A 21154-nucleotide genomic window follows, 5' to 3' on the forward strand; every position below is an offset into this window, starting at 1 on the left:
TCCCCCCGGCCGCCCCCCCATCCTGCTTTCCTGACGATCGCACTAGAGCATCATCTTTACTTGCTAAAGGAAAATCAATTTTCAACAGGTTTAATTAAAATTAATCAGTCGAATTACTTAATATTAATTGACTTATAATTAAAGCCAGAAAGTTACCTTGGAATCAGGAGAAAGGATGTTATCTGGAATAATTTTAAGGATGCGTATGGTTTCAGAGCAATTACATTCAAATAACTGTTTAAATAAAACAAACCGGGGCTTGATTATAGTGTTGGGTTCTTGCTGGTGCAGGTGACACGATCTGGACTGGCCATTTCGTTCTGTAAATTTGCTGACCTTTTGAAGGAATATCATTTTAGTTTGACACTGGGTTTGCTTTCTGGAAGGCCAGTTTGTTTTAGCTCTAACAACTATGGTATTAAAATCCACTAGTATAAAATGGAAATATGTCTTATAGAACCTATAAATATCAAAGTGAATGTTTTTGGCACGTTTAGATGTTCTGTGAATGTGAAATGAAGCGGATTTTTTTTTTTCTCAGCATAAGTGTAAGAAATTGTTTTAGGAAATTTTTTTTTTTTCCAGCACTGCCATCCACTGTGGCAATATTTGCATTTATCCAGAGCCTTAGTGGGACCAGACCATACTGGCAAATTCACAGGGACAATTCACATCCAAAACCACATATTTTTGGCAATGCTCACAATAACCTTTTCATGCTCCCCTAAGACCTACGTTGGTTTCTTTGTTTGTTTGTTTTTTACAGTAGCAGTGTTTTTGGTGCATCTACAGACTATTATTATTGCTGAAAGAGCAGCACTGTGAGCTTTGGGACATTTTCCCCTACTTTATTTCTGGGCTGGCTTAGCTGAAGCAAAGGAGACTTATGAAATTGCACGTACTTTATTACAGGCACCTGACAAGAGAAAGACCCATGTATGGTATAAATGAGCATTTAAAAATAGAGCCCATTATTCAGGGCCCTGATTTTCAAAGATACTGATTCTCATTGACTGCACTGAGACTTGTGTGGGCTCCACAGCTGTATCACGCAGACCACTTCTGCATCTTTGAAATTAGATTTGCAGATTGGGAGCCAAAAGCTAAGTAGCCATGTTTGGGAATAGTGGCTGGGAAGGATTATTTATTTTTCCTGTTTTTCCTCTCACTCTGTTACTGGTGCAGGATGCAGGGTTAAAGAAGACTGCTTCTTAGTTACTTTTGATAAATGACACCGTTTTCCTTGGACTGTGGCACAGATTGCAGTGATGTTGCAAAAGCAGTTTTGCAGGAAATGATTAGGAGATCCTTATATACCTACAAAGAGATCCCATTTATCCTGTGCGTTTCATGTGAATCATATGCAGGCTGTGGGAAGAAAAATGAGGCTGAGGGTAATCATGCTAAGTGTGCTGGGAAGCAGGATTTGGCTGAACACCTCTGTTCTGTGATTAACTGGAGTAGCAAGGAAAGCCATGAGAGTGGCTCAGGCTGTTTAAGGCAGTGAGAGTAGGAGCAAGGAGAAGAGCTGCTGTCCTGATACTGCTGTGGTTATCTTACCCCTTCTGCTAGAGTAGGGTAAGAAGATAATATCCTAGCTGTTGATACTCAAACATCTTTAACAAAGTGGGTTTTCTCTGGATTATTTGGCTGGAGGTGGAGCAGCCTGCTGAGGAGGCTTTTTTAAAGACTGGGACAGGGCTGTAGGCAGATAAATTGATTTGCAAGTGAATGGAGGAATTTGAACATGGTAATGGTGGTGGTTGTATTTTTTATCAGTTTACAGATTTAATATCCACTGGCATACACACAAGCATGAACCACTCTAATTGTTCAAATGGAGTCTGGGGAAAAGGGAAGAAAGCAGAGGCTTAGATGTGGTCTCAGTTCATAATGGATTGGCTTGCCTTTCTTTATTAAAAGCAAATATACATTCCCTTCTAATAAAGATGTAGAGCTATATTACAGATCCTTGGCTAGCTCTGAATTATTTGTTTGATGTCATATTTATTATGGTTTTTTAACCACATGAAAAAGAAACTATTTAAAAATTAAATAGTGAAAAAAGAAGGGTAAAAGGAGACACAAGTTCTTTGAAAGCAAATAATGAAAATACAACATTTTGCTAGAGATCCAGTAGAAACCTTTGTGGATGTCTTTTAATAAAGGATGGGCAGTTATCAATCTGATCCAGTAAATGATTTGGTTTCTGATTAGTCCCAGATATCCATCCATGGTAAGTATGACAGGTAATGATAAAAAATAGGTGTTGACTGATGAATAAAAGCTGTTCGAGAGGGATGTTTCCATTACTGAACCCCTGGTTCTGAGCCCTGCATTATGAAGGACTCAGAGTCCTGATACCCAGTTGTTGCACAAGAGTTTGTATGGAAGGGAGGAAGGGAGTTAGGGGATGCAAAAAAAAAAGAGCTTGATGGGAAAACTTCATCATGTGTTGCATATTGAGAACACATCCTGTAATTTTAATAACAAATGATGACATTACATTCCCCTGGGTTACTATTGAATTATCACAATTACAAGGGAAAATCATTTTGGCTTCTTGGTGACTCAGCTCCCTGTTTCCACCTGCCTCTGAAGACCCCACATGTTTTCCAACAGACTTTGTTTCCATAACTATTAATTGCTCATTAATCCCTGTGTATTCTCCAGGGATAAGAGGCGACCAGTTGGTTGCTTAGTCCCAAGTTAAGTTTTGCTGTGCAGCTGCTCCACCATTCCACTTCTGACCAGAAACCAAAAGGTGGAGTGAGGGAGACCAGCTCTGTGAAGCCAGGGGGCACAGGGTCTGCCCTGGAAATATCCTCATGCCATGAAAAGAGCTGGGCTGCACACACAGTAATGTGGTTTTTCCACTGCTTTGGGCAAATAAAACACGAGGACATTAAAAGAAAAGCAATTTGAGTTCTCTTTACCCCATTTGTTGAATTCTTCTGTTTTGTCCTCATCATATTTTCTGCATAATCAGTTTTAGTGCTGCCTTTGGGTAGCCTGTTACCTTCTGCTGATGCTTGGTTAGGTATTTTGTACTGTATTAAGGGAGAATGTAATGCTTGGAAATTAGCAACATGTGACTGTAAAATCATAAAAGTGGTCAAGGACACTTTACAAATATTGTGTTTCAAGTAACTCATATTCCTTTAACGAAGCAGAGAACTTAAATGGCAATTTAAAAAGATGTTTTCTAAATCTCCTCAATCACATCCTGCCTAGAGAAGCCATTAGCCCACTTGTTGAACTGGTTCTGGGAATTTAATGAGGGGAATACATTTATGCTCTGTTTTATACTTCTATTTAATTACATTTTGTCTGAAGCTTTTAAGTTCAATACCTGAACTTAAAGTTGTTCTTTAACTTTTGCCTTCCCAACCCCGTCCCCCAGTTTCCAAAAAAAGTACTTGAAAGCAGTAAAGTGTTATGTAGGCACACAGTGTTAGAAATATTCATGAGGAGAAAACGACAATTTAGTCAGGAGAAACCTTACAGATAGACTGAATATTTTGACATCTTCAAGCCTGTGCAAAACAGGCATTGTAGGATGGAGCTTTTGTTTCTTCAGCTGGTTTCACAATGATGCTTTATTTCTGTGGAGAATCTGGGCCCTGGAATAGTCACCATGAGACTCTGCTGCTGGGTCAGGAAACCCTCTGGTCACTAAAGTCATGGTCAGCGTGACCAGGACATGACCACAGGGGGACTGAGCCTGCTTGCTGCAGCTGAAATAAGTCTCTTTCTCACAGACAGTGGGAGAAAATGAAAAGAGGACAAGGAGCTGAATAATAGGAGCTACACGTGAAGTCAGATGGAAAGAGTAAATCTTTGTAGACATTTAATGGTGTTATATTCTAAGCTTTTGGGAAATTTTATTTGAAATTTTTTTACAACAGTAAATATAGTCTGTGCTATATCCTATTTCTATTTCATGTGAGAGAAAAATTCCCCATCTATGGCACAACACTTTACTGCTACCATTACTGCAGACTTTATAGATCAGAGATGTGTCAGCATGTTAGCTTTAGCTGTAATGCTTTTTTTTTGTGAAACCTTATGGGCCTTGCAGCCACTTTCTCATACTGACACTCATAAAACGTTCAAGTTCTCATATTTATTATTTAATTTGCTTCCTATATAAAGCAGCAGAGCTCTTTGGTACATGAATATGAAGCCAAAAATGACAGGCAGGCATGAATGGGACTAATGAGTTTTAATAATGCACATATTAGAAACTGCTAAAGGAAGTTTAATTAAGAAAAACAAGTTAAGCATGAAATTCATTTTGGAACAAATGCAAGTAAAGTCACAGATGTAGAGAATGCTGGATCACAGGAAACAACCTCTTCAAGCTGATAGATCCCTCTAATGCCAATATTGCACTCGAGTTGTAGTGTGCACTCTGCAGTTCTGGAAAGGCTGGTAATACCAGTCAAGAGCACTTTCCGGGCTGAGTTAGAGATGTTGGGTTTGTGATTAACAAATTATGTTTATACGTCTGTGAATGTTCTGATGAGTTGGAATTTGATCTTAATAACCCTGATGAAATTGGGACTATCTTGACCATCTGATCAAGAACAAAGAGTGTGTTCCTTTTTGCACCACAAGGAAGTTTGTTGGTCTTTTTCTAAAAAAAAAAAAAACAAAACCAACCAACCATCTTGTTGAAGAGCTAGTTATTGATCTAGCTCTACAACATGAGTTTTGTATGCTTGGAACTGTTATTGTATTGTATCCAGACAGGAAAACAATTCATGGGCAAATCTGAGTTCATTCAAGCATCCTTCTTTGCAGAGTTCTCCCTCAAGAAGTGGTAACAACTGCACTCTAGTTTGTTTTATCTTGAATTCCTAACATCCTCCCCAACAGGAGAATACAAAAGTGATATCTTTCTTATGAATCTGATATGAAAGCTTGCCTTAGGTGATGAAAGAGCATTAAAGGTAGTATTCTTGTTGGTATTAGGGTTTTATTAAATATGGCAAAGAAAATCCAATTAATTTTTCTCATATGATTAACCTCAGTGAACCAAGAGTGAGCCACAAATTTAAATCAGGTGAAGAACTTTGCTAACTGTTCAGCAACTAAATTTTTCACCTGCCAGAGACAACAAAAAGAATCTTAGTTTCAGGAGCCTCTGGGTGGATCCTAGATACTCTGCTAGATTGATCAGATGAGAAGCACATATATATTTTATGAAGTATTAATCAAAACAACTTCCACTTGACCTAATGATATCCAGTATACAGATTTTGATACTGCAGTTCTCAAATAAGAAACATCTGGGTTATTTTTTTCTCCGGGGTAACCTCTGATTAACATGAGTTCAGTGGAATTCCTACAGTAGGTCAGGGAATCTTCGTGTCCTGAAGCACAGAGCAGCCATCAACAGAATGGCCATTTGATCATTTAGCTGAATAGTTCCAGTACTCAGAAGTGAGGATAATGTGAGGTCCATTTAAGAGTTAACCGTAAGCTGCTAAAAGGAATAAAGGTTCACTTCAGTGCCCATTATATTCCAAGCCAGTGCATCTGTCATTTTTAATTTAAATCTGTATTACTTAGCTGTCTAAAACTTTACACATAAGTGACAGAGTTACCCATTCTTTCTGTTATGGGTAAAATCACCATTTCGTTACCTACTTACTGTGCAAAATGTCAGACAGCTCTAGCCCACATTAAAAAAATGTAGTCAACTTCTGGTAATATAAACAATTACTTCAGCTAAGAAGTAGAACTATTTTAAGAAAATGATTTATTGATATGAGTAAATGGAAGATAATAAGGCTTAAGTGATCCTCTTCTCATATGCTTAATTTGTCTTATTTAAAACCAGTTTAATATAAAATTTTGATCAGAAGTCTTCCTATTTTGGCAAACTAAGATGCAGAAATTATTTAAAAGGACTTTTGATCATGAAAATACTAGTTAATAAGCATTAGTGAATATTCCCACTGATGGCAAAGAACAAAAATTTGGTGCAGTTGAAAAATGCATCTCAATTCAAAGGAGTCTTATGGCATATACTCATTTTAATTAAACTTTTCACTAATTTTGAAGTGCTGCATTGAATACTTTATACTGCAGTATTTAAATACTGTACTTTTTACTAACTGGTTATGAGGTTTAGTGGTCCAAACATCACATTAACTCGAGGTAAGGGCACTCAGGAATCAGTTTCTGTGATCTGGAAGTGATATATTTACACAGCTTGTAGCATCTGGAAATCCTTTCCGCTGGGTTGTTTGAGGACCTGTGTAACACAACACCTGTAATCTCATCCTGACCTGGGGTGGGACTGCCAGCCCATCAGGATGATGTCTTATTCACACCTTTGTTGGCCACCTTGGCAAAGGTTCTGCATCTCAATAGGGATGGGTTTTGTAGCAGCTTTGTGGAGCTTCCAGACCTGTGGCTGCTCGGAGGTGCAGAGGGTGCTGGCATGTGGGAGCTGCACAAACCCCACCAGAGCTGTGCCCTACTTACATGTATTACCTATTCAGGATTGCAGCCTCCTCTATTATCAGTTCCTACACCTGTTTTTTTAAAGGAATGTAGTTAATTTCTCGAAATAAACCCATGCAAATCCCATCCCTTTGCCAAGTTTTAGGGAAATAGCCAAGGGGAGTGTTTAGGGAAATGGCCAAGGGGAGTGTCTGTTTTAAAATATTTCACAGAATGGTTTGGGTTGGGAGGGACCTCTAAAGGTCACCTAGGTTTTGGTAGGGACACCTTCCCTCCCAGCTTGCTCAAAGTCCCACCAACCTGGCCTTTTTTTACTACTGAATTGAGAGAAAATACGCTGTATTTGCAACAGCGCTTCCCTTGCTCACTTGAAACACGAAAGGAGAGATGGGGAATTTTGTGCTGCATCTCCTGAGGATTTGTCTGATGATGTTTACAATTTGTGTGTCACACCCACACAGTGTTCACCCTCATCTTTCTTCAATGGTTTCTGTACCACTGGCCGTGTTCCTGCTTGGCATCGTAGTGTGTTTTGGAACACGGATTTCTTCTTAGAGACATGAAACATCTCTGGGCTCTTAGCTCTAAGTAGAGACTGTTGTAAGTAAAAACGGATGCAAATGTAGCTGGTTCTGCAAAACAGCATTTGTGTTTTGAAGTGAAGTGGCATTGTGTGGTGTTCCAAACTCTTGCAATCACTTTGAATATTTGTACAACTGGGATTTGCTAGCAAAGTTGAGGTGGAAAGGAGTTTTTAAGCATGAATATCAAATCACAGAATACATCTGCAGCTGAACAGAAAACAGCCTTTTTGGGGGGGTTTGGGGTTTTTTTATCATAACAATAAGAGCCTTTAGGTGGTGCTGAAGCTGGCTTATGGCCAGAAGCCTTAGGTGCCACCAAAGGTTTTATTAATCTATTGGAGTTATTGACAAGTGGTACAGATCAAACCATCCCTTAAGATCTGGAGGTCTGAGCATGAGTAACAAAGAGTTTAGCTGCTGCAAATGTGACCTGTTGTGGGATGCCCTGTGTCATTGCAAATGCAAAGATGCACTGAAGCTCTCTCGGATTGTTCACTCCTCAGCATACTAAATGCCTCTCCAAAGTATTTCAGAACCTGAGCTATAAAGTAATTTGAATTCAGAAAGGAAGATAATAAAATAATAGATGATAGAAAAAAACTCTATATAGTATAGACTGTTCGAAAGACCATGAAAGACTTTATCAAATACCTTTTGCAGTAGAATTCATTTGTGTTACCACAGGGAGCAATTGTGATCCTCAAATCAAGACAGCAGTAAAACCTGAAAATATTTCTCCTCCTCCTCCTCAGATCCACATTATTTTGATGCTAAATCTTGTCCCAGATTTATCATTGCTACTCTTCGGTTTATTCTCCTGCCAGTCTGCCTGATCATTCCTGTTTATTCCTTTTTTTTTTTCACTGATTTCTCTTCAGCTGAGTCCAGATACCAAGGGAAAGTCCTATGTAGATCACCTGCAGGAAGACTGAGGGGAATTTTGTCCAGTATTGACTCCCAACATGCTCCTGGCCAGCTTCCCTGCTTGCCCTTGCACCTAGTGCTCAGAATGAAATTTTGTCATGAAAGCCTCAAAAGATTTGATAAATCTCAGTCTTTTTATTTGCATTGAGTTTGTGGTTTTGATGTGATAGCTTCAGGGCAGCCAATGACAGGCTGGAATGTCTGACCTCTCAGTCTCAAAAATAAACTGTTATTAGACATTTAAAAAGAAAGGCTTGAAAAGAGCAAACCCGAAATTGAAGTTACGAATACAATGAAAATATGTTGATTCAAATTCTGCAAATGCTTGACAATTTGCTGCCCTGCAGAGCCTATCCATCTACTCACTGAGGCTACCAGCCAGCTGTTAATTAACTAGGAATAGCCAATGGCTATTCAATGGCTTTGGGTTATATTCTTACCTTTTTAGCATCCTGTCTCTGCCTTAGAGTAAAATCATCTCCATGGGAGGCAAACCAGAATGTAGATCACAGCAGAGTGGTTCAGCTGCAAAGACAAACCAGCAGATTGGACATGTTTGGAACTACAGCCCAGCTCTAGAACTGGCTTTGAGTTTATGTTGAATTTACCATTCGAGGTGTCTAAAGTGTACTAAAAAGTTGTCTTAGGACTGAAAACAGGTGCTAAATGAATTATTATTAGCATCTTGATAATTTTCCCCATGGAACCAACTCAGCACCTTGAAATGAAGAAGGATGTTCTTGCCTGGCACAGCTATGTTGGATTTGTTGTCCTCACACCATGTGAATTAGCAGGAAGTCTACTGAGATTAAGTTCCTGCTATTTACAAGTTTGGGTTTGAGAAAGAAGAGAAAAGTACATCTTTCCATTCCTGGCAGGAAAACAAACCCTCGTGGGTTTTAAGACCCAGTGGAAAAGGCTTAAATCTGTGGAGATTTTTGAATATCACTAAGGACTGGGCTTGTATCTCTCCATGTGCATTACTCAGAAACCTGTCTGCCTACTCTGTCTTTACTGTTTCTCAAGTAATACGTTACTCACTCCAAAATCTGAAATGCTACAAAGCAACAATCCTCCATGAGGGGAATGTCTGCCATTCCATGAAAATGTATTAAAGGAAATGTAAACACGTACATCAAGTTTGGGGAATTATTTGCTGCAGCTAAATTGGTGCCTTTCCAGCAAATACTGAGAATTTGCAGCTGGAGAATGAAGGATTTAAGCCTGTTTGTTAATGCAGTTTCACAGTGAAGGTGTTAGAATTAGCAGAGAAAGAAAGGGAAAGAGAAAATTATGGAAAAGCTTCATCTATCTCCTTATTGCCTCCTGAGATAGATTGTTCAGAGCTAAAGGAACACTAGGCACAAACCAAATCTCCTGCTGTCCTATATAGCTTTTACAATCTCCTTTTTAATAACCCAAACTGCAGGGTAGTCTGACTATTAGACAAGCCGTTCTTTTGAATTCTCCCTACAATGTGTATAGACATGATAAAAACAACAATTCTCATTAAAGCTGCCAATGCTGCTTCAAAAGCAGGTGGTTTGAAATGTTTCCTATACAAATCAAAATACGTTTCTTGTGCATTACACACTGCTTAATAGGGAGTGTAAGATTACACTGCTATGTTGTGTATAACACTGCATCTTAAATAATAGGACTTTGTAAGTGGTGTTGGAAATGTGTTTCACATGAATATGGAAGATATAACGATATGCACTGAGCAATTTTCAGAAGGGCTGCAACACAGCCTTGTGTGACAACCTCTGAGCTAAAGTAGTTGAAAATAGCATCTGGAATTTCAGATTATGCCCTCTCTGATCCTAACTGATTATTTTTTCTAGGATATTGTTCAGTCAGCGTGTGGATATATGAAAGATAAGATTTCTACCGTCCTGTGGGAATGCTTATTGTTTATGTTATAAACTAAGGATGGTAGGAATTGAGTGCTCTCAACATGCGTTTTCATTTTTCACTGAAGTCAGTCTTTTATAAGGAATGCAGGATTGATCTGACGCAAAAATTGTGATATACAGCTCCATCCCTAAACTGCCTGCTCATATCCTTTTCCTTATCCAGTTCTGAAAAAAAACCCCAGCAGCCTACAGAGGTCCAGTTGTACTTCTGTGCAAATTCAGAGTTTGCCATTCACTTCAGCAGACGCAGAGTTTGGTCCATCATTAATGTGAACAATTCACTCTATCTGTGTTTTTCATCAGCTAAAAATTTTTCATCAGCAAACCACATAAAGCATGGTAATTCAGGTTGTTGTGAACAAGCAGAGTAATCCATGTTATATTTTAATGTGAACAAAAAATGTTTGTATGTATTATAAACTGCTTTTAATGAAATAAAATGCACTTGAGTCATCAGTATGCCTATCCTAATTTCCACATCTTCTGCTTTAAGAAATAATTACTTCCGCTTTGATAAATCAACTTGTGCAAACAAGGTAAAAATTGATTATGAGCTGATTAAGTTAAATAAAATATTAACATAAACACTTATGTAATGTAGCCTGGCAGCAAATTGCTTATTCTTGAAAAGGTGAATTCTAGAAATGTATTTTCTGTGAGTCCTGTTTCTCCTGAAAATCCTCTATAAATTCAACAGGTGACATTACAGATAATCCAGTAGTCAGCGTTTCACGTGCCATTTCATGGACCCTTAAACTACTGCAGTTTAACTTACATGACTCTAGCAAATATTAATGTATGTAAATAACGTGTTAAACACCTAGTTATCACTCTGCTCATAGTAGCTCTTTCATACTAATGATTTATTTTCATTTTCTCCAGGATATAGACCTGCGGCTAACTGGATTTGATTTATAAGAGGGGATTCTGCAGTAAATGGCTGCTCTCTTCATATTGCTGCTATGGAAAACAGAATTGTCAATAGGATGTAGTCTGATAAATAGTGCTGAGTGAAGATGCAGCTTCAATAAGTGTGAAATCAATGGAAGATACTTACCGCATGAAAAGCCTTTTGAGATTTCTCTGACAGGCACCTATTTAGGAAACTTGATCTGTTTCCTCCGGTCGCCCTGTTTTTACACCAGTGGATACAAATCAGATTGCTTCACTGCAGTCACACAACTCATGTGGGACCATGGCCTTTCCAGGATCCATGTGGCTGAACTGTGTATGGAGAGCGACGGTGGTCAGCCTGCTACACCTGGGATTGAGTGCCACTTTTGCTTTTTCTATACTTGGATTTTTGCTCCACGCTGCGGCTGTGTCCTCCCAAAAATTGGATGATACCAACCCGGTGGTGACCACCAACTTTGGCAAGATAAGAGGGATTAAGAAGGAACTAAATAATGAAATTTTGGGGCCCGTTATTCAGTTCCTCGGGGTTCCTTATGCTGCCCCTCCGACAGGGGAGCGCCGCTTTCAACCTCCTGAGCCTCCATCTCCCTGGGCAGACATCAAAAACACCACCCAGTTTGCTCCAGTGTGTCCCCAGAACATTATAGAAGGCAGGTTGCCTGAAGTCATGCTTCCCGTGTGGTTTACTAATAACTTGGATGTAGTTTCCACCTATGTTCAAGATCAGAACGAAGACTGCCTCTATTTAAATATCTATGTCCCAACCGAGGATGGTGAGTTAATAGCAGGCGAAACAGGGAGATCTTTTTATTTTCCTGTTCTACTGTCTAACAATATTAATTCACGTGTACTGGTAGCACGCATGGCTTTCTCTGTTTGCATGCCAGCTTATTACATGTATGCATGCTGCTTTTCTCTGTGTGCACATGTCCTCGCTTTTCGATTTTTATTTTCTTTTTTTCTGCCTACACTCATTTTTTTTTTTCTTCCGCAGCACGTGTATTTTTTTTTTTAGGTCAAAGTTGGTGCCTAATTCTCATTGCCACCCACTGACTTCTGGGAAGATGCTTCAACATCTTTTCCATTGCATGTGCAGGCACAACAAGTTGAGAATCTCCTGCACCTAATAAAGCAGGTCATATTTAAGTTAGATAGTGGTGTTGCATGCTCCTACTGTCTGTGACGGAGCTCCATGTTATTTTCTAGTCTTCTATTCATTTTTCAGTCAAAAGAATATCCAAGGAATGTGCCAGAAAACCCGGCAAGAAAATTTGTAGAAAAGGAGGTATGTATAAAGTGGACCAAAAAAAAAAAAAAAAAATGGGGGAGAGATCGAAACCTTGCAAAAGGAGAACGAGTAATACAGGTGAAAGAGGCTGATTGCTGGTGCTGTGAGCTGCTAGGGACTGCCTTGTCCTGGTGGAGAGGTGTTTAAAGAGAGAACCTTGCACAGGAAATGAGAAGATACAACATTTGCAAAGCCGGGACTCAGTCGCACCTGATATCTCTCTCTTGCACTCTCTGCAGAGACAGTGTTGGCAGCTTCTCCCTTGGCCTGGAGGTGCTGGGCAGAGTCTGTTGGTGGCAGGAGGGACAGGAGCTGTGTGTGGCTGCAGAGGAGGGAGCTCTGCCCGGGATGGGCACTGCTGTGGCTGGAGGAGCTGGCACAGCTCACATCTCCCTTCCAGCACCATGGCTGGGAATTCTTATAGCAATGCAGGGCTGAGACCTGCCTTGGCTTTCTCCAGGATACACCCTGTTTTCTTGGAACAGCGTTAACCTCCCTGAAATGTAGATGTGGAACTGGTTTTTTTCTCGTGTACGTGCTTCTAAAAGCGAGCGTTGATTTCCTTTATTCTGTGATTACAGCTCTCTTTGTCGAGCCCAAAAACTCTTAATAGGGGTGTAGAGAACTGTTAAAATATTGTGACATGGTACTTTGGGAACTAGGCTGCTTTTGGAAGCTTTGGAAACTTGGCTTCTACCCTTTTCGTGTTAAATAGTATGGAAGAGTTTGCAGATTTCTTTGTGAATATTTGCAAATTCCCAAAGCAGTTGACATGCAACAGAAAAGGTCTATTTTGGTACTGATTTAAAGGAGGCACTTGGTGCTGGATTTGAAGTACTAATTTTGTACTACTTTACACGTTTGGTTTGCATTGAATTATTTTTTGTTTTCTTTAAAATAATGTGCTACATTAGAGCTGGTCTACATGTGAATTACAATGCTTTTTGGGGAAAACAGAGTCCTGTCAACATGCAGATACCTATTAGTTGTAATCCATATTTTTATATCCTGTTACTCCAAAACAAAAACATTTTAGGAAAGTGTGATAGCAGGAGTGTTTAGAATTGTAGAATTAAAATGAATTTAGAATTAATTGTAGAATTAAAATTCCACTCTGTAAATGGTGTATTGGGTTTTTAAGGCAGTATCTAGGCTCTAAATGAAGGTGGCCTTGTTTCCAAGGCTTTAGCTCTTACAGCTCCTAACTGCTGGTTGCAGCTAGTTGTTAATTATTAATTGTTAATTGTAGTTCCTCGATGTTGGCTTTTTTTAGATATCTAAATCCACTTTCAGTGACTTAAAGCAATTTGTGTTTAAAGTGTCAAGCTTTGAGGCATCTTCTGTTGTCTGTTAGGGAATTTTTGCTCACTGCTGTAAAAGTACAATTGTTTAAGCTGGATTCCCAAAGCTGGAAATGCAGATAATCAGGGTACTGTGAGCAACGTCACTTCTTCACACATCATTCAAGTTAGAATAACTGCTGTCATTTATATGCATTCAATTAATGTGCAGTGCTGCAGCAGTTATTACGCAGTTCATCAAGCGTGTGTAATTAGCTGAGCAACTTTCACTTCCTATCACCCAGACGCTGATTCACAAAGTCATAAATAAAGATGCAGATCCCCATCATTGTTCCCGGAAAGCATCTTTCATATGGGAGAGGATTAAAAAAAAAAAAAAAAATCAGGAGAATAGCAAAAATACAGGGAGGGAGAGCCCAGTAGCTGAGGAAGTCATGTTTATTGTCCTGTGGGCCTGAAGGAGAATAAAGAGAGTTATTTGAAATTCAGTAGGTACCTTTCCACTTAGATTCAGTGCACACACAGCACAATAAAAAGCCTACCTTTTGCTGTTGACAAGCACAGAGTGCTCCTGCATTCCTTCAGCTGGGCAGCTGAGATATCTGCAGTAATCTCTGCTCTCTGAGTAACTCAGACTCTACTCACCCATGCATAACCTGAGATTTATCCAGGGTTGGATTGCCCCAAAGCCAGTGGCAAAAGGAGTTGTGTTGCAGGACAAAGCTGCAGTGGAGTCACAGCAAATGAGCAGCAGCCACAGCTTGGAAATGGCTTTGGGTTTGTATAGGAAAGAAGAAAGCCCCAGTTTTCTCTCTTGCTGGATTTTTAGGTTGCAGTCATTGCATCACAGTTTGTGATGAAAATTATTGGAAAGAGAAGATCTGGAAATCAGAGGCAGACTTTTACAGCATCTTTTCAATTCATAAAGGATGTATAAGATCAAAGTGATTGAACCAGCAAACATATGCTATCGTTATATATGGTTTGATTCTTTCTTATTACATGAAATAGATTGAATTAGATAAATAAATTAGTACTTATTCTTGTCAGCTGAGGGACATGAGAAAATTCAGAATTTTGAATAACAGGGTGCAATCTGATTAAGATAGATACAGAAATGAAAGGAGTTCCATCCATGAGTTATGCTAGAGATGGTAAATGAGCATCATATCCATGACCTCCTGCTGGGATTTGGTTATGCCCACAGCAGAGACTACAGAATGATAGGATGAAGCTGGGTGAGAAGAAATGAGACAATTCAGCATGGGTTTTTTGCTAAAGATGGAGGCCTATATTTCAGTTACTGAACCTTCAGTTTACTGATTCAATAGATAAAGAATGAGCATCTGTTTTTTCCTGCAGGTACGTGAAGGTCAGAGGCTGCTAATTCTGTTCTGGGTATGCAGAAAGCTGTGTTTGCAAGGGCTGGTTTTGGAAAATTGGTGCAAGGCATCTGATTAATTTTGTGTTACTTTTTCAGTTTAGTCTTCATAATGCTAAATTTTAACAGAGTCTAGGTTGTATTGCAGATAACACCATTTTACTAATTGAGAGTAATTACATTATTATCTGGTGTTTCCTGAATTCCCTGACAAACTTTGGCATCATTTCCAGGGATTACCTGGATAGTTTTCTACTGTTTGGCATTTCAGATTTCTAATTTACCTTACAGTCAAAACAGAAATATTTTACTTGTGATTCAGAATGACAGGCTAACTCCTTATCCCTTAGGAGGGCATAAGGTTTATGCCTCCTGCTTTAGCTGCATTCCTGTGGTGTTTTAGTACTCTATATTCATATTCATTTCTTCGGGTTTCATTAGTTTGCACCATGAATTTCCTAATTTAATGGCAACTACATAAAGAAAATTTGAAAAGGGTCACAAATATGACCACTAAAAGAAACCCCAGGTGTTGTGTGTTCTGCACTTGGGATGAGAGTATTCTCTTTCTTAGGAACCTGAGCTAAAGTCTTCATACTGCCTGAAGATGCCTCAGTGTGAAAATGTGAGGTGTAGGTGGTATATCCTCAATGTCAGGGAGCCAGGCACGTGCAGTTTTGGATGAATTAGTATTTGTAGGAGATTTAGGTGTAGAATAAAAGAAGAAATCACTTGATCCTTACTTTTATGTTTAGGAATTATCAGTGGCTCAGAGACCGCCCAATATCAGTGACTTTCCCACATGTGGATTCTGTTTCTTATTCCAGTCAGGGCAGTGAATAAATTTTAAATGCTAAGACTCATGATCTGAACTACCTCATTTGAGAGTGTAGGATTAGACAGCTCTATTAATATTTATGCCTCCTAATAGGCTACTTGATTTTCAGAGCAAAGCTCCCCACACCATCCTTTCTGGGTTATGGCTGTGGTTACTATGGACGCACAGGAGCAAATATACATACCCACAAATGTATTCATGGAGCTGAGACACAAATCACACTGCTGTAATCTCATCCTGCTTTGATCTGCCTTTGTTTTCAACAGAGAATATGTTACATCAGTTGTGTTTTGTAAGAGGCTCTGATAACCTTAGGGCTTTAAGCTTAGCAATGTGAAATGTTCTTTACAAGTCTAAGCAGAAATGTCGCCTCTTACCTTGTGTTTCTGTTGAGTGCTTGTTCCAATACTCCATTTAACTACCCTAGAACTGTTTACTCATCATCAAATCTTGGAAAACAGGAATTAATATGATTTGTGCAGTTCCTGCAGTTCCTGTGGGCTTCCTTAAATGAAGTTCTTTCTGTAAACCCATTTGAGCTCTGAAATCAACCACAAAAGGACAAAATGAGACCTTTAAAATGTGCATTTCCACTGGCAAAGGTTGTAAATCGATTATCAGGGTTCTTTTTTTTCTTAAATATGTAATTTAGAAAATAATATCAAACTAATGGAAGTATAAATGGTAAATTGTCAAAAATTCTTGAAATATCCCTTTTCCAAAGGCAATATGAATGCAAAGTATGAAATCCAAGGTGTGAACCTCCATCACTGTAGACAGAGCTATATCAATATAAGTTATGTTGTCAGCAGGACAAGAATGTGCCTTTGCAGACCATTGCCAGGGCTCTGGGTCCCTTGAGTGTGAGTGCCAAACTGACAGGGCCGCCTTTGTGCATATTTTGGTGTATCTCAACCCTTTAAAAGGGTTTTTATCTTAGGCCACTTTGAAAATTCATAACAAAATATTTGCCCGTAGTATTTTTGTGTCAGTGGTTTCCTGCACACATTTGAATTTTCACCCCATCCAGTCTTGGTGGCTCCTGGCTGGAGAGCTCTCATCCTCATCCCCTGTGTAGTCCATAATCCCAAACTCCACTGCTATGCTCCAAGACACACCATGATTGTTCTGTTTTTCTGCTCCTTTTTGAAGCCCTATATTCCTGTTTTCCATTCCTCAGCTACCACTGCAGCATTTCCTATTATACTGGTAATACATGGAAGAAGATAATGAAGCAAACATTGTCTTGTACAGACCTTTGCATCCTTTCACAATCTAAAGCTGTTAGTGTCAGTTAGCAGCATTTTTCAAAGACGTGCAGTAGGTTTATGTCATATTTGAAATAAAATGCTTAAAAACTCTGATGTACTTTCTCCAGCCCTCTTTCTGGGTGAGCCAGTGCTTGACAGTAGAAGAATTTGCAGACTGTATTTTAGGACTCCAGTCATCTTAAATGCCATCAGCACTGGTCACAGTCCCTGTAAATGTCTGGTTGTTGGGGCTCTGGGCTCTTGCTGACCACACAGCCATTGTGCTGTCACTGCTTTGTTCATACACCTTGACAGTGCTTATAGCTCTAACAGGTCTTAAATTCTGATCTAATTCCATTCCTTGTCCATTATTTTACTGCTTGCTTTTCATTTTCTACATCCTCCCCCACACAGGCTCTAAAATAGTACTGCTACCCTGCTAATGCTAAGTCGGATAAAACTGGTTTGTGCTTCTTCCCCCAGCCTTTGTTGGCTTGCACTGGTTTTACTCAGTAAACATCTGTGAGATGGTTTTCCCTTCAATCTGTTAGTTTCTAATTTATCATTTAAAGCCAGAATGGACAAATCTTATAAAAAATAACTACATAAGTGTATTTGTACATTTGCAGGAGGAACATTTGAGTAACTAACATGGCTTTTGGATAACTGTTATTTTCTGCCTTTTTACTCTCCCCTGTATTGTAGCATTATTCCTTTGCTCTTCTCTGTGTTAATGCTCTTCATCTCTTTGTTTCCTGATAATACACAGGGATACAAACATTTTTATTATTCTTGGGATATTTTTTAAGCTTGAAACATGATGCTTACATGTGTCAAACCATTCTTTAGGATCATCTCACTTACAATGTTAATAATCTGCTTATAACTTGAATATTACTCCAGTATAATTTCTTTTCCTTTTTTTTCCAGATTCTTTTTACTTCTAATTCTTTAGCCTTCTCCATTTTTACTTGCTTTATGATGTCAAATTTACATGTCTTCCCCACTTTGATATGTATGGTATTAATAATTATACTCGGTATTCCAAAATCAACTGCTTTAATGAGCTTACCATAAATGAGATTTGTTTTCGGGATATCAAACCATTTCCTTCTGTTTTAATATTAATATCTCTTATTTTACTTTCTCATGCTTGTAGTAATGAGATTTACCCAAAGAAGAAGCAGCACTGAACAATACAAAGCTAGGGGAAGTGGGACAAAGCTGATTTTCAGCCATGTTTGCACCTATATTCCAACAATTGCAGGGAGCAGAGTGGTCTGTGGCTTCCTCAGGGCTGCTCTTGCAGAAATTGCAGGATACATGGAAATGGCACAGTCCAGGTGCTGCAGCTGATTTTCCCATCCAGAGTTTTGCCAAAGTGCTTTGGAACATTTCAGCAGCAGCAGCAAATCATGTTGCTAATTCCTCTGCTGTGGGAATTCTGTTAATGTCCCTTGGTGCTATCAGAGCAGGAATCAATCTGCCCTGGCAGAGTTTTCTACATGCTTTCTCTGAGGGTGGGTTTTGACTTTCCTGTTCATACTAGGAGTACAGTAAGCAGACAAGTTTAGTCACAGGAATGTGTTTGAAGAGAAGGAAATTCCCTGGCTGAAGAACTGTTTTGCTTTTTTTCAGCTGATGAGGCTCTGTAAGTAGTTCCTTCATTGAAATATCACAACCCTGTAGAGAATTCATCTTTCACTGAGTTCCTGTGTTCATGGGGCTGTAGCCAGTAGGTATGACCACATTTTGGAGGAAACCATAGCCAGTAGGAGAGTTTGGATGTTGTCATAGGCACTAGTCACTCCTTCCTGCTCCCAACAGTCATTTGCAATTCAATGTCTTGTGAGATGCTGAGCTCTCCTAGAATCCTTTGGTTTGGGCAATATTAATGCCAGTGGATCAGGCCCTGCAGAGGCAAAGTATTGAGGTCTCTTATTATGATTTAATATTTAAGTAGTTTTTCTATTTTTATTTTATAATCTGTTGAAAATCATATATAGAGTATATATAGAGAGATAATTTAGGAAGGCAGAAATGACAGGAGAGAGGCAGCCATTTATTATTTGTGTTTGTTTTCTGCAAAGCTTCCATTTGTTAAATTTCCCCCTTTTTGTAAAGGCCTTCTTTAATTATTAGCTGAAAATCAGGTATTTATGTAATTACCATAATTATATCTACACATCTAGTGTACTTGCAATTATTTCATTAAAAATTGTAATTATTATACAATTATAGGGGATAATGACACCCTTGTAACATATTGCAGAAGCCCTAATTAAATGGTGGCATAAATGAATTGGAAGAGATTTTGAAGTTTTGAATATTGTTTTATCAGAAATATGAGAAGTGATTCATCCACATTATGAACTGGCAGTAAAACCCCTGCAAAGTTATTTTGAGAAAATATTTCACAAAGCTCACGGAAAAAGATTTGTCTCCATTGCCTTGCTGTCTTTACCTTCTGTTCTCAAAATTCTTTCAGCTAAAAGCTGTCTGCAGATTTTTAATGGAAAGGTGCATTGTGTAGGAAGAAGATTGCACAGCTTGCTGAATTTTCTAGAAGGCTCAGCCCAGAGCAAGCACAGCTTGTACTTAGACATCCTTTTTCTAAACAGAGGCAGAAACTTACCCAACAGTTGGTTGAAGATGATGAAAAACCTCCACTAAATATAAGGAGGTTTTCATTCTGAGCTGAGATTCAATGATCTGCTGATATATTGGAGTGTCCAAATTGTGCACCTCCAGGTGTTGGGGAAAGAGGGGGAAAAAATCTTCTTGTAGCACAGATTCTTGTATGCTCCAGGCACAGGAGATGGACTGAGCAGCATGGATGGAGAGGAACCCTGTGGAGCATCTCCCCTTCTCTCCTGCAGAGTGGGTGGGGAATAACTGGCAAGGATAACATATGCCAGAATCTACCAAAACCTCGGGATCACAGATTTCTCACCCTTTTTCATGTCAGCCTTCTGTAGTGTACAGATGATCTCCCTTCCTTCAGCTAATTTTAAGTCTGATATGGCAGTAAGGCATACAGAGTTTTTAAGGTTGTTTTCTCATGCTGTGTTTGACGCAGTGTGCTTTAAACTGATGATTGCACAGCCCTGACCCTGTGGCATGAGTGGCAATGAGTGGCACTAGTGGCAATGGCACCCTTCCCTTGTCACCCCCTGGGTTCTGCTGGGGGCATCACCCTCTGGGGCTGGGGGCAGGCTGGAGCTGAGCCCAAACCAGCCGGGGGGCTCCATTCCCATCCTCCCTCCCACCCACCAGCTGGGCTCCTCCTCCACTCCTTGCTCCCAGTTTTGTCAGGGAATGACTCATTCACATCCTCCCCAGTCACTTCAGATGCACTCAGGCAGGTTAGACAAACCTTCTGTTTAATTCAGTTGTTTCACCTCAGCTCGTTTGGGCTCAAGCCTGATTAAAGAGGGCTTGCAGGGTCTGCTCTAATGCAGAATTTCAAACTTCCACAAAGAGATGAGAACAAAGCTCTGAGATTAGCAATAATGTCTTTTTATGCCCCAAGCTGAAGAAAGACCATCCAGCCATGGCCTAGAGAAGAGCTCTGTGTTTATCCCACCTTGTCAGGATTCCATGCTCATATTATTGGGGTGTTTTCCTGAGGACTTGCTGCCCTTTAACCCAAAGTTTTGCACCAAAGTGTTGTCAACCTCCCTACAGTGCCCTTGCAGGGATTTTTTTTTTATTTTCTGCCAATATTACTCTTTGTTTTTAATTTAATTTTCTTTCATGTATTAGTTTTAATGCAATGAACAGGCAAACAGAACAGCTGCATGTAGCTGACCCAATGAGAGCTCAGTTTCTGAGAATCCTCATTCCCAAAGCAATAGTCTTAATGAGATCGACCCAGTGGTAAGGGAACATGAAACCTGCATTTATCTATGGATATATGTACATCTAAAAGGCATAATCAGATTTGAAAGCTTGAAGGAAAGATAGTACAATTTATCTTACTTGATTGCAAAATTGATATTGACTCATATGTTTTCATATTTACTTGAGTGCCAAAAGAACTTGGACTTTTTTAAAAAATGTGAACTTAGTTGCTGAAGGCCATGTCTAAGATCTTAGAGACAAACAGAAGATTTTGCACATTTACCTGCCCCAAGACTGCTTTTATGAATAAGATTTTCTGTGCTCAATACAATGCTTTGGACCCATGAAATATTGCTTTATATGGCTGTTGGAGAGGCAGGGTTTTTTGGGAAATTTCACAAGAAATCATCAGGCTGTAAACCTAGATTTTAAAATCT

The 21154-nt window shown here is 39.3% G+C and overlaps 1 protein-coding gene across 8 annotated transcripts in view; it reads left to right on the forward strand.

The window, feature by feature from the left end:
* NLGN1 (neuroligin 1) overlaps positions 1-21154 on the forward strand; it is a 366576-nt gene that overhangs the window by 69115 nt on the left and 276307 nt on the right. For 4 of the 8 annotated variants that reach the window (XM_085069048.1, XM_085069047.1, XM_085069049.1 and 1 more), the window contains exons 2-3: positions 10784-11589; positions 12042-12101. In XM_085069048.1, the coding sequence (XP_084925174.1) occupies positions 11097-11589; positions 12042-12101 (553 nt within the window). In that variant the 5' untranslated portion in view covers positions 10784-11096. The remainder of the gene's footprint in view (positions 1-10783; positions 11590-12041; positions 12102-21154) is intronic. The other 4 variants (XM_085069050.1, XM_085069052.1, XM_085069054.1 and 1 more) reach the window with 1 other exon arrangement.

This window comes from Lichenostomus cassidix, chromosome 9, assembly GCF_008360975.1.
Source record: "Lichenostomus cassidix isolate B80296 chromosome 9, HeHo_3.0, whole genome shotgun sequence".
NCBI classification, from domain to species: Eukaryota; Metazoa; Chordata; class Aves; order Passeriformes; family Meliphagidae; genus Lichenostomus; species Lichenostomus cassidix.